The sequence below is a fragment of the Mesocricetus auratus genome, unplaced genomic scaffold (assembly GCF_017639785.1).
Source record: "Mesocricetus auratus isolate SY011 unplaced genomic scaffold, BCM_Maur_2.0 Super-Scaffold_100030, whole genome shotgun sequence".
Classification (NCBI taxonomy): Eukaryota; Metazoa; Chordata; class Mammalia; order Rodentia; family Cricetidae; genus Mesocricetus; species Mesocricetus auratus.
This window is the reverse complement of record NW_024429211.1, coordinates 13,954,325-13,966,921: the sequence shown is the minus strand read 5'-3', so window position 1 is coordinate 13,966,921 and position 12,597 is coordinate 13,954,325. Positions and strand designations below refer to the sequence as shown.

Below are 12,597 nucleotides of genomic sequence, written 5' to 3'. Positions count from 1 at the left end.
CTGCCAACTCTGAAGCTGCCATAGGCCAGGCATCTTCCCAACCTCATAGGCTGCATCTGCCTCCGGTTTTCCCCGGAACAGGTAGAGCAGTCGGACCGTTCCAATTGCTCCTCCTAGCATAGCAGGAGTGTGCTCTGAAAAGACATAGGGGAGCGCTTGCCCTGTGAGTTGGGGTGGGGCTGAGGGGAGCACTGAGGCCGGAGTCCACGGATGAAGCAGGTAAGTCTGCCGACCTCACCGGTTCCACAAAGCCCTGCCTTTGCCAAGAGGTGAAAGCTTGGATCTTCTGGCTGTGTTTCTGAGCTGTTGTCTCCTCTGTGTTGGAGGCGGGTGGCATCCATGGCTCCTGGGCACGCATAGTGTGCCTCTGCGTGAATGTGTCAGGAAGGAGTTGGAATTCTCCTTTTGCTAAGCCTGGCCGTGGGCAGGCCTGGTCACCCGGTTCCAAGAGTAACTTGGACAACCTTAATCTCAGGGCTTACAGAAGGATTCCTAGAGGATTGCCCTGCCTGGGCTGTTGGCCTCATCTCTGTGGACTTTGTGTACATTGCCCAGACCCACGGGGTTCAGCAGCAGGCACAAATTCAGACAACAGGATGTTCCTCCATGCTATTCTTGTGCCGACCAGTAGGTGGCAGAACACATTCCTCTTAGTGTCTGGAAATGGAGTGGGCTTCAGTACTCCCAAGAGAGCACTTGCAGGGACTTTTACAGAGTTGTACTCTGTAGCAAGGAATCGAGGAGACGTTCATTGCGTGGGCTTGCCTCCTCACTTAGTCCTGGGGGTGACCCCTGGCCACTTTCCAGCTGCCTGCTGTCTGTCTTTCTGCTTCATTTGTTCTCCTATCTGCCCTTCTTAGCTGTACTCCAAGGCATAGGCGTCTGCCCAGTGAGTATTTACTAAACAAATGCCAAGCATGCTCTGGTGGGCCTGTCCGCATTGGCTGCGGTTCTCACGGCTGGAGCTGGAGTTTATGGGACTCGTGGTTTACTGATGGAGAAAGTGGCTGAAAGCTCTTATGAGTAGGGCTGGAGACAGGTTAGTGGGTGAAGCGCTTCTTTGTGCCAGCATGGAGACCTGAGCTGGAGCCCACAGAACCCATGGAAAATCTGGGCATGGCATCCCATGCCTTGCCTGGAAACCTCGTACTTAAGAGTCAAGAAAGGGCCGGTTATGGTGGTGCACGCTGGTAGGATTTGCTGAAGGAGGCAGAGGCAGGAGGATCACGAGTTCGAGGCCAGCCTGGGCTATACATTTTAGCCGGGCGGTGGTGGTACACGCCTTTAATCCCAGCACTCCGGAGGCAGAGGCAGGCGGATCTCTGTGAGTTCGAGGCCGGGCTGGACTGATAGCCTCCAAAACAATACAGAGAAACCCTGTTTCGAAAAACCAAAAAAAAAAAAAAAAAAAAAAAAAAAAGAGTCGAGAAAGGTAGAGGTTGGGGACAGGAGGATCCCTGGAACTCTCAGTCCAGACAGCCAATTGGTAAACTTCAGGGTCAGTGTTAAAATAAATGAAGAGACATGGGGAAAACGCCAGACACTGATCTGTAGCCTCCACATCTGCGGCTCCCCCCATAGTGCATTTGGACATACTCGTGCTCACACACACACACACACACACACACCAGTGTATATACACACAGAGAGATTGTGACCAACACCTCTGGTAAGTGCTGATTTACCACGGCGCTGTCTCTGGGAAGGCCCCCCAGGCTGCCCAAACAGGCATCTGCCTTTTCTTAGCAGCACTGGACACTACTTCCTCAAGCACAGTTCTTGTTAGTCGTAATAAGCTTGCAGAGCAGGAACCGCCCCCCCAAAAAATAAACTGCTCAGTGTGCCCAGCTGTCAGTGGAATACACCTCACTCTTGACCACTGCTTCTCCACCGCAGGGGAGGATGGACCCAGGCCCCAGAAGAACGAAGCCCAGGTATCCTCACAAAGGCCACCCCCACTCCCTAGGACAGGTTGTCAGATATGACAGGTGGAGTCTGGAAGGACTATGGGACAGAGCAGATCTCGAACATCACCCCAGGGGCAGGGCAAGCTTATACTAGCAGACTCTGGCACAGCTCCAAGAGCAAAGAACCAGGCCGGAGCTTCAAGGGTACCGAGAGTGCAGGAGGCGTGGGCCAGGGGCCACTCCGACCAGCAGCAGCAACAGCACCTCTGTGGACTGCCCTCAGGTACCCACCGTCTGGGTCTGGAACAAAGGCTCAGTGTGGCTCTCTAAAGGCAGGTTGGGGCAGGTCTGCACCACCACAGCAGCGCAGGACAGGTGCACACAGCCCGCTGCTGCTTCCACAGCCAGCTGTAATCACTGGGAGGGGTTGGACCGGCATCTGAGGGGCTTTCCAGCCTGCCGCCTCTGAGGAGGAGCCTGGGGTACTGGATTGGCTTCAAAAGGAAGACAAAAAAAAAAGCATTAAAAGTGCATAAAAAAACATTATGATGATCTTCCGACATTACAGGGGCAAGTGGGAGGCCACAGACTCAGCGGTTATGGGCCATTCTTACAGGTGACTCTCGAAGGAGTGTGTGCCTTTGAAGTGATGTCAGTTGCCAACCTGCCCCCTCCTTTCATCTTGGGTGGGGGAGCAGGGAGTCTCTCTGGACCCTCGTTGTCCACTTACCATCATCCTCACTCGCGTCATCAGTGAGACACTGAGTGGCAGTTTCTGTCCCTCTGCACAAGGGTCCCCATGGCCTCTGCTTCTGTGCTCTCTCTTCCCCATAGATAGTGCCATTGGTGGGACACAGGGACACCAGAGTGGGGTGGGTGGTTGAGGGGCTCAAGGCAGTCATGCTGCCAGCTCATCCGCAGGGGCAATGCCACAGACGACCCACAGGGCTGGTGGGAGTTGGGGGGTTGGATGAGAGGTTCAAAGTTGCCATCTGCAGTAGCCTCCTCCTCATGCTTTGACACAAAATTCCTGCTGCCCTCTGGGCAGGTTTGCTTACATTGATATTCTGATGTCTATGGACTTTGTGACCAGGCTGGGATTCCTATTTGAAACGTTAAAACAAACCCAGTTTGGCAGCCACTCCTTTAATTTCAAGCAGAAGCCTGTAGGTCTCTATAATTTGGGGTCAACCTGCTCCATTTAGAGAGCATCAAGCCAAGGCCACAGAGTGACTCCCCAAACAACAACAACAAAAGTGTTGAAACCAAATAGCGTTGCCAGAGAAGGCTCTGTTTGTAGCATGCTTGCCTAACTAACATGCGGGAAGCCCTGGGTTCAGTCTCCAGCACCACATAAACCCAGTGTGGGGGTGCATGATTCTAAGCCCAGCATTTGGGGGCATAGACCCAAGAGTATCACAAGTTCAAGGTCATCTTTGATTATACTGAGATCAAGGCCAGACTGGGCTACACAAGACCTTGTTTCAAAAAGCAAAACAAAATATAACCAGTGTAAGCGTTTTTTGGGATGATCGGGTCCGGATGGGACAGGTATTCTGACACTCGGGAGTCACAGAATACTAAGTCTTACACAGCTCAGATGGAAGGGTATCCTGGAGCTCGGGAGCCAAGGACCACCACAGGTTGCAGTAAGCTTAGCTGCTTACAGCCTTGCCTCAGGGAAAGGTTTCTCCGGTGTACAGCTCTGCTCCAGCAGGAGAGGGTCTTCCAGCTGGGGATGTTTGCCCAGTGTAGCAGTTTTGCTCGGCCAGGGTGCATTTCTTTCACTGACTCTGATTCCAGGGACAAAGTGTGTTCCTTTGGCACTGGTTTCAGGATCAGGGTGCATTCCATTGGTTCTGGCTGCAGGGCCAAAGTGTGTTTCTTTGGCTCTGCTCAGGGTGTGTTTCTTTGGCTGTCCCTTTTCCCTACAACCAGCCTTTGGCTTAGCCATCATACTTGGCACCCACTTACATCTCTTATCTCTGTATCTGAGCATATTAGCGCAAGCCCGTGGGAACAAAGGGGTCAGGCAGAAACCAAAGGACGTATGTGTCCCGACAGCTGTGAATGTCACCGGAACCGAATGGTCTGTGCCGTTTGTCCTTCCATCTGAAGGAGGGTAGTTCAAGAAAAGAAAGCAAGTACTTAGCCAGGCAGGCACTCCCTGCGCCAGGCGCTTCTCTCCAGGTGTCCCCGTTTTTAACCTGCCTTACAAGTCTAGGTGAACCCGACTGATCACATGCAGGAGCCCTGGGAAGTGTCAGCATTCTTGTGGGCTTAGGGGTTTATTTCTCAGCTGCCTCTGTGGAACTGGCTCTCCACACAAATACCATTTGGAAATGTGGGCAGAACACAATCCTAGCTATTTGGGATGCTGTCTGTTACAGACCACCCATGGGTTAGCACTGAGAGCTTCCAACTCTGCTGAGTTCTTTGTGATACGGAAACAAAATTAAACAGTTCCATCAGCTGGGAAATAGTTAAGCAAAGTATGGTGTGCCCATAGAGTGATGTACTATGCAGCACTGTAAAGCCGTTGTGTGTTCTAACGTGGTTGGACAAAGCGTTATGCTAAGGGCTGGTGGTGTAGCCCAGTGGCAGAAGGCTTGCCTAGCACATATGTGAGGCCCTAGATTCAATTCCCAGTACTATAAAAAGAAAGTCAAACAACAACTACAAAACATGTGTGAAGTAAAAGAAGCCAAACGCAAATGCCTACAAATTGCATGATTTACATAAGATGTCTAGAAAAGGCAAATCTGTAGAGGCAGCAGATTTCCTGGGTGCCTAGGAGTTTTAGGACTGATTGCCACTGAGTGCAAGGAATTGCATCAATGGAAATGTTCTAGTATTAGAACTGATTAAATTCGCTGAAAAAAATCATTGAATTGAATACATGATTTTATGCATACAAGGTGTGTAGTGCCTCAGTTTATTGAAGAAGCAGAAAGAAAGCCATTGTTGAACCTTGTCCACTATGACGTTATTTGTGATGACTTTCTTTGTGTGACCTACAGAGAAACCTGGGCTTCCCTTGGGTGGAGAGCTGAGAGAGGGGGCTGAGGGGGCCGCAGGGAGGGTCCTGTGTTTTCTGAGCTCCACGTCCACGATGAGGCGGCACCGCAGGTGCGGGCACGCTCAGCTTCTCATGCACTGTCCCCACACAACAACAACGTCTGCACAGGAAGGTACATGGAGATGTAGTCAGTGTGTCAGAGAAGGAAACGGGGGGCCCAAGGCTCACGACAACACAGAGCCTTTAAATCATGGACTGCCGAGATTCAGCCCCCAAGGTTGGTTTATGGGTCCACGATCTTTATAAGAAAAATGCCCAGAAAAGGTGTGTTTGCTGGAGGAGTACCCACCGTCATCTCTGACAGCTGCAAATGCTTCAGGAGAAAGGGGAGCAGCAAATGGCTTGATGACCGTGGTAGGTAGGGAAGGGACAAGCCCAGTGGGGTCAGCTGCACTGGGTGGGCTGGCGAGCTCTGGGTGCTGATATGGACATGCTCCCTACTGTAGCAAGCAGACTCTGAGCCCCTGGGCATGCTGGGACTTTTCTTTTTCTTGTTTTCCCTCCTTTGTTTTTCTTGTGTGTGTGTGTTTTTTTAAATGTGTTAAGAAATGTTGGATGCACCAAGAGAACTTAGAATACTTCCATGCCCACGAGCTACCTTAATAAATAAAGCATTATCTGGTCTGTCTTTAAATTCACCACATGGGATGGGCATGCAAGCAGTCACAGTGTTAGGAAAACCAGGCCTTGAGCTAGAAAAATACCCGGTTCAAGTTCCACCTCCAGGGTTATTACCTTGGAGAAATCCCAGTGCCTTTCTGAGCTTCACTTTCCCCTTAAGTAACGGGGGGGGAGTGTGTGTGTGTGTGCAGGGATCAGAATAATAGACAGACACCATGCACTTGTAACCAGCAGAGCAGATAAGCACTAGGCAGTCATAAAACTTGCTAATTGCAAACGGCCCACTATCCTGATAACCGGGAATGGCACAAAAATAGAATTTGCATAGATTTCATCTCCAGGAATAGCTGTTATCTCTCCAGAGGATTCACATTTTGAGAGGAATTTCTCTGTTTCCACAAGTTCCCTCATAGGTGCTCATCTGAATGTCGACATTTGATTGACTCCTAAGTTTCATTTCTTACTCAGGTCTCTGTCCAACTGATGACCAGAGGTGTGTGTTTCAGTTGCTGGCTTCAGTTCCCCCATGACTGAAGTACTGACTGAGTCACCCTCCCCTCCCTCAGCCTCAAGTCTGCGATGCTCGTGTACTTATAAGGACATTTGGGGACAGGGTGCTGTTCCTTTGGTTTTCCTTGGACCGGAGAAGAAAGCAGCTGAGGGATTAAAACTGAGCTACACGGTTGCGGGGTGTTACCCTCGTCGCCGGCACTTTCTCTGTTGTCTGCGTTGTAAGGGATAGTTCATGAGCAATGGCTGAGCATCTCTGCTGGACTTTCACCTGTCGCTGTGGCACAGTTAAGAGCCCCATGAGTCAATATCAAGGTTTAGGGCTGGAGAGATAGATGGCTTAGCAGGTAAAGGCATTTGTTGCCAAATAACCTGAGTTCAATTCCTGGGGCCTACATGATGGGAGGAGAACACTAACTTCCACAAGTTGTCCTCTGACTTCCGCAAGGGTGTTATGGCATCCCCTTCCTCCTCGTGCACACCAAGCAAAATGTAGTTTAAAAATAAATTATAGTGTGTAAAAGCACCGACTGCTCTTGCAAGGGACCTGGATTCAGTTAACAGTAACTCCAGTTCCAGGGGCTCCAACACCCACTTCTGCAGGCAGAAGGCACAGAGGCTTTGAGCCTTGCAACATGAAAACGCATATATAAAAATACAGTGCACACACAGTTATGCAAGAAAGATACTCATGTTCGTAAAAGTAAGCCTTCTAATAACTAAGTCATGGTTTGCACAATGACTTTGGGGGAGGCATCTCTGGTACAGCGTGAAGCTGGAGCTGTGTGGCCATTTTCTTTGGGGTTCTGAGGCTGTGGTCTTCCTGTAGCGCCAAGAGTGGTAGAGAGTATCTTTGCTCACGGCGAATCTTGATGCAGATGCCCTCATTCACTCTGCAAGGACGGCTTTGTGTGATGGGGCTGCCTGTGGAAGTATCATTGCCTTTCCTCGAGGGCAGGAGAGATGATGTGACTTGCACAGCTAGAGGTGTAGACTCTGTAAATTCCGTGCTCGCCCTGTCAGCCTTCACAGAACACGCTAGCCTCCAAAGTGTGGCAGGAAGACCAAATTCCAGAAGTCTGTATTGTCGGTTCCTTCACAGCCTGGGGAAAGGGATGCTTCAGCAAAACAAATGCTTTGTCCCATTCTAACTTGGGGGAGCGGCGGTTATACAACAGGCCCAAAGCCCTGGCTGGCCGCCATACCTTCTTTGCAGGGAACATGGCTTGTCCTGAAGGCATACATTAGTTTCCTTCACGCATTCTTCTCTGCACCAGACCTCGGAGGAACCCCTTGTGCCTTCTTGGGCAGGTTTCCTCAGCCAGGGCTCAGCCAGAGGCCTGGACTCCCCCATAGAAGCAGGACTGCTGACTCCCACCCTCTCACAAGGCCCCTGAAGCTTCCCTGGCCTTGCCTTGAGCTAGCTCGCTCACTCACCAGCATAGCAGGAGGGCATGGCGAGTGTCGCCTCTCTGGGTTTCCTTCTCTGATGTCCCTCTTTCTCGGTGGCCCTGCCACACCCCCTAGGAGTCAGTGGAGCCTCTTGCCGTCGGCAGCTGGTATTAAAAATGCTACATAAAAGGATGGATGTTTAGCTTCTGTGTGGAATAAATATTTTATTCCTTGCCACAGCTCTTTATGCATGCCTCGAGGCAAATGCATTTTAATGTCTGAAAAGTACTGTCTGGAACTTAAAACTCTCCCCGCTCTGTTCAAGTTTATTTTAACATAGGAAGTATTTCATGTGAGCCCTGATAGGCGCTGGTTCTTATGTTCTTGACCCACATTCAACCTGAATCCGAGTTAAGGATTCAAAGAGAGGCTGAGGCATGGGTTTGAAAAGGAAGATGAGTGGGTAGGGGACAGAGAGGATTTGGAGTCAATGGCAGCCACTTGGCATGCTTCGTGTGACTTGAGGCTCAGATGTGGACTTGGCAGAGATTGCACTAGACCGTGGTGTCTCTGCTCGTGCCAGAGAGCTGTCCAGATCCAGAGCCTTGCCCAGATCACAAGCTCAGTCTTGAGGAGGACGCTCATTCTTTCACTGGAGTTCTTACTGAGAAGTTCCTCCTGGCCCTGGCCAGCCAGCCAGCCAGTCCTGACATGCCTGGTACATCTACTACAACCCCATGGGGGAGACTAAACTAATTTCTTTATGGTTTAGGAGTGATCTTTATGGACCTTCAGGAGTTGAACTCAGGTAGGACTGAAGAAGCCCATTGAATGTGGATGAAAGGGTGACATGAATCTTTTATTTAAACTGTCTGTGCAAAGGCATTCTTGAACATTTGTTCTAAAAACCACATTATATATTAAGCAAGAAACTTAAGTTTAATTTTTGAAAACAGCAAGCAGATTGACTATGCTGTCATTTCCAGTTGAGACGAGGGTGGGGTGGACATATTACCTAAAAACATTGAAAATTTCATGGCAGTTTCACCATGCCACAGTTTGAGGTTTGCTGTTTCCTGTGCTTATGCATCTGGTAACAAGACTCTCCCTATTGTCTTTCAGAGATCAGGAATGGGAACCTCAAAGCCATCCTAGGCCTCTTCTTCAGCCTCTCCCGATACAAGCAGCAACAGCAGCAACAGCCCCAGAAACAGCACCTCTCATCGTCCCCTCTGCCACCTGCCGGGCCTCAGGTGGCCGGAGCCCCTCCCCAGTGCCAGGCTGGCATTCCTCAGCAACAGGGGCTGGCCGCTCCCCAAGCCCCGTGCCAGCCTCTCCAACCAGCTTCAAACCAGCAAGCAAAAGCACAAGCGGAAATGCAGTCCAGGTGGGCTCTGCGTGGGGATGTGTGGGGATGCGTGGGGAGACTGATCTTCAAGGCATTCTTCACCCCAGCTGCGTAGGGTAGCCTGTGTGGTCTGTGGTTTTCATTTGCGAGGAACTAGCATGGCCTTGAGATAGATACAAGGCTCCCCTATGCCGGGTGGAGATGTGTGCTCTTACAGGTCTGATGAACGGAAAGCAGCCAGTGCTAATACCTACCCCTGTCATAACTGGCCTGTAACATGCGTGTGCACGCGCACACATACACACACATACACACACACACACACACATGCACACACAGCCTAAATCACTGCAAACATGGACTTCAAGTCTTTTTGGGGTTGACTTAGAAGCCAAGTGTTCAGAGTCAGGTGCAAAGATCATTTTACATTAAGTGTGCCAAAGTTCTGTGCTAACACATGACCCCCCCCCCCCAGTTGCCACAGGAGCGGTAGAGGCAATGCCTAAGAAAAGTGGCAAGTGGCAATAGGGGTGAGCAGTGACGACAAATGTGCCTGGACTCAGTTGACCGTAGATCATGGGAGCCATGTGCCTTAAGCTTAGTGGAGGAGAGTCATGCTGAGCAAGAACATCCCTTGCCCTGCAGGATAGGGGCCAGGACCTTGCCACTCTTTCCAGAGGGACCCATGGCTAACAGTGGCCACAGAAGGAAGCAAAATGGAATTTAGTTATTGTCTGTGCTTCAGTGAGAATAGGCATGTGAATTAGTAAGCCATTCTGTAAAACATCACCCACAAGTCATTTGCTTTAGTGGCAGAAAAAAAGGACTGATGGGCTAGGGACTGGAAAGCTTTTGGCTTAGGAGAAAGTCCTATAGAAATGCCCATTACGACTATTTTCTTTAATGCTACCAGTCTTTAGCTGTGAAACCCAGTGCCACTGGCTGCTTGGTTTCATCGAAAGTGTGCTGAAAAGCCGTATGCCCCAAAGCACCAGTGCAGAAGGCTTCGTGTACTCTTTGGACTTTTTAATACCTGCTGGCTAGAAACCAAACCCAGAGCCGCTTGACCGCCAAATCCCATGGAGTCACAGCTGTGCTTCCCCCATGAAAAGTGCAGTTTCCCAGCTGGTAGGGTGTTACAGCCAGGAGTTATGGGTCTAATGTAAATGAGGCCCCCTAATTAATTATCTAATTGGTGCTATGGAAGTAGGACAGTTGCATGGACTAGCAATGAGAGAGAGAGAGAGAGAGAGAGAGAGAGAGAGAGAGAGAGAGAGAGAGAGAGAGAGAGAGAGAAGCAGCCACCAGTTACTGTGCTCTTTCCTTGGGAGGGATGCCCGATGGGGAACTGTCCCCTGGCTGGAGGCTCCCTGGTGGCCCTGGGTGATTTGCTTGACGAGTCCATCATTAACCATACCGCCTTCTGCACAGGCCCGTTCCCTGGGATGCTCACTAGAATTACAGTGCAGGGAAAAGTTTTGTAGGGGAAGCGGAGAGAGCATCCCAGTTGAGTTGCTATGATTGTCGTGCTCAGGACCCCGAATCTGCCAGTGTGCACCCCTTTATCAACTCAGCGCAAAGCCTTCTGTGTGCCAGGTCCTGTTGGTCATTTGGGAGTCAGAGATGGATGACAGCCACCATGCCTGCTCTTTGCACGTTGCTGGAGGAGGCTGCACACCAAGCCTGTGAACAGGGAGGAAGATGGGAGAGGCAGTCTGTGTGCGGGAAGATTGGGATTCAGGGTTGATAGTTTAGGTTGGGCTGATGGGAAGGCCCCTCTGAGGACATGGCACCTAGTGGAGAGAGATGGATGAAAAGAAACTAACCGTGCAGACCTCAACCTCAGAGACCTGGCAGAGGGAGCAGCTGGTGTGGAGCAAGCTTGGCATGAGAATGAGGAGAGACGGCACTGGAAGGCTGCCCGCGAGCAAAGAAGGCAGCTGCCACCTTCCTTGGGGAGGGGACAGTTGAGTGGCACCAAAGCCAGGCTGAATAAAGTGAGTTTGGACTCTGTTCTGAGGTGCCAGGAAGCTACAGGAGGCTCAGAGTTTAATTGGATTTACATTTTTAAAAATCTCTTTGGTGAATGAGCTTGTGGGGGAGTCAGAGTCCACTGAAGGACTTTGCAGTCTAGGCGACGTGAGTGGCTTGGGACAAGACGGCCTGAGGCAGACGGACCCTGAAGTGTATTTGGGAGTTAGACCGAGGGGCCGCCATCCAGAGTGGGGGAAGAAGAGAAAACCCAGACAATAAAGCAAGGTTTGTAGGTTTATAAGAAAAGCAGCTTGCTGCTAATGAACACTTTACCTCCCGAAAAGCCAAGCCAAGTGAAATTCATTTACTCTGACGGCAGAAGGGCTCTTGCCACCACGGCGCTGCTCTCTGTCCCTACACAGTGGTAGCACGGACGAGGGTTTGATTCCTTCTGCACACAGTGATCCCCTCTGTTGTGGCCCTGTTGCTTTCTACTTCTACTTTCAAAGGGATCATGCCAAGGTCTAGACGTGGGCTAGCCCATGCTAACCCTCTGGCTATGAATTTACGGATGATAAAAATTGCAGCACCGGCGGCTTGCACTGTGCTATTAGCCCCATTCTACCTTTGGTAGCCAAAGCCCTGAAGAGTAACCATTTGGGCCGTTGGCTGTTTGCATCAGGCACTGGTGGAAGCCAAGCCCGCTCTGGTGTTCAGTCAGGGCTCTTCAAGGTGCAGACATGCCCATTAAGAAGACGTCTAGGTTCAACATATCTCAGGGCAAGCAGACACCAACATTCGGCAGCTTTCTAGGAAGCTGGCCAGAGTTACTCAAGGACATCTGAGACACTGGGATGAGGATGTCAGAGCAGCTTCGTCACTGTACAGTCTGCATCAAGACTGGGCACTTGTCCATAGTCACAACATGAAGTGTCCTATAGTGTAGGATCTTAGGAAGGAACACACTTTCTAAGCCTTGCATCTTTTTTTTCCACTTGTGTCTACCTTGAATACAATCCATATTCCATTATCTAGGAAACATCCAAAAGTTGCTTGATTTCATTTTTCTCACCATTCTTACCCCTCCCTTCACTCTCCAAGAACAGTGTTTCTTAACATAGGTGTTTTTTTTCCCTGTGAATGGAGTGCAAGAAAAATGGATGTCAGATGATAACTGTTTCAGGCTAGGAGACAGCTCTGAGGTAGAGCGTGTGCTGTCCTCAGTACCCTAACTTTCATCTAAGAAGACATGAGAAAGATAAACAGCACAAAATAACTGTAAACTGTTCTTGATTAAATCTGACCAAGAGAAACCCTGTCTTGGGGAGAGGGGAGAAAAAGTCTGTATGTACACATTTATGGGGCATTTGCCTTTACACCCCAATGAACAGACTTGTCAAATAAATACGCCAGTGCTTTAGAAAGGATTGCTTTATACATTATAAATGCTTCATACTTCAGGCATTGCTCTGATTTAAAGAGGTGTAAAGACAGGAAGGAGGATTGCCACAAATTCTAGGCCAGCCCAGACTATCGACTGAGAGTGATTCTCAGATTAGCCTCGGCTTCAATGTGAGACCCTGCCACAGAAAACCAACTCAAACACTAAGTATAAAGAACGTGTGTAGTTGAGTGAAGGCAGTATTTAGGGGCACAACATGAATGTCCTGAGATGAATGTTTTGTTTTACAGTCATGGGGAAAGACCTAGGACCTTACACATAGTAGGCACATGCTCAGCTACTGAGCTTTCTCTTTACTTATTAT

General features: G+C 49.9%; 1 protein-coding gene across 1 annotated transcript in view; it reads left to right on the top strand.

Moving 5' to 3' along the window:
• Positions 1-12,597, top strand: part of Nav2 (neuron navigator 2) — a 347,498-nt gene that overhangs the window by 148,364 nt on the left and 186,537 nt on the right. Inside the window, 1 exon segment of the mRNA XM_013122863.3 lies at positions 8,632-8,896. Within this exon segment, the coding sequence (XP_012978317.2) occupies positions 8,632-8,896 (265 nt within the window).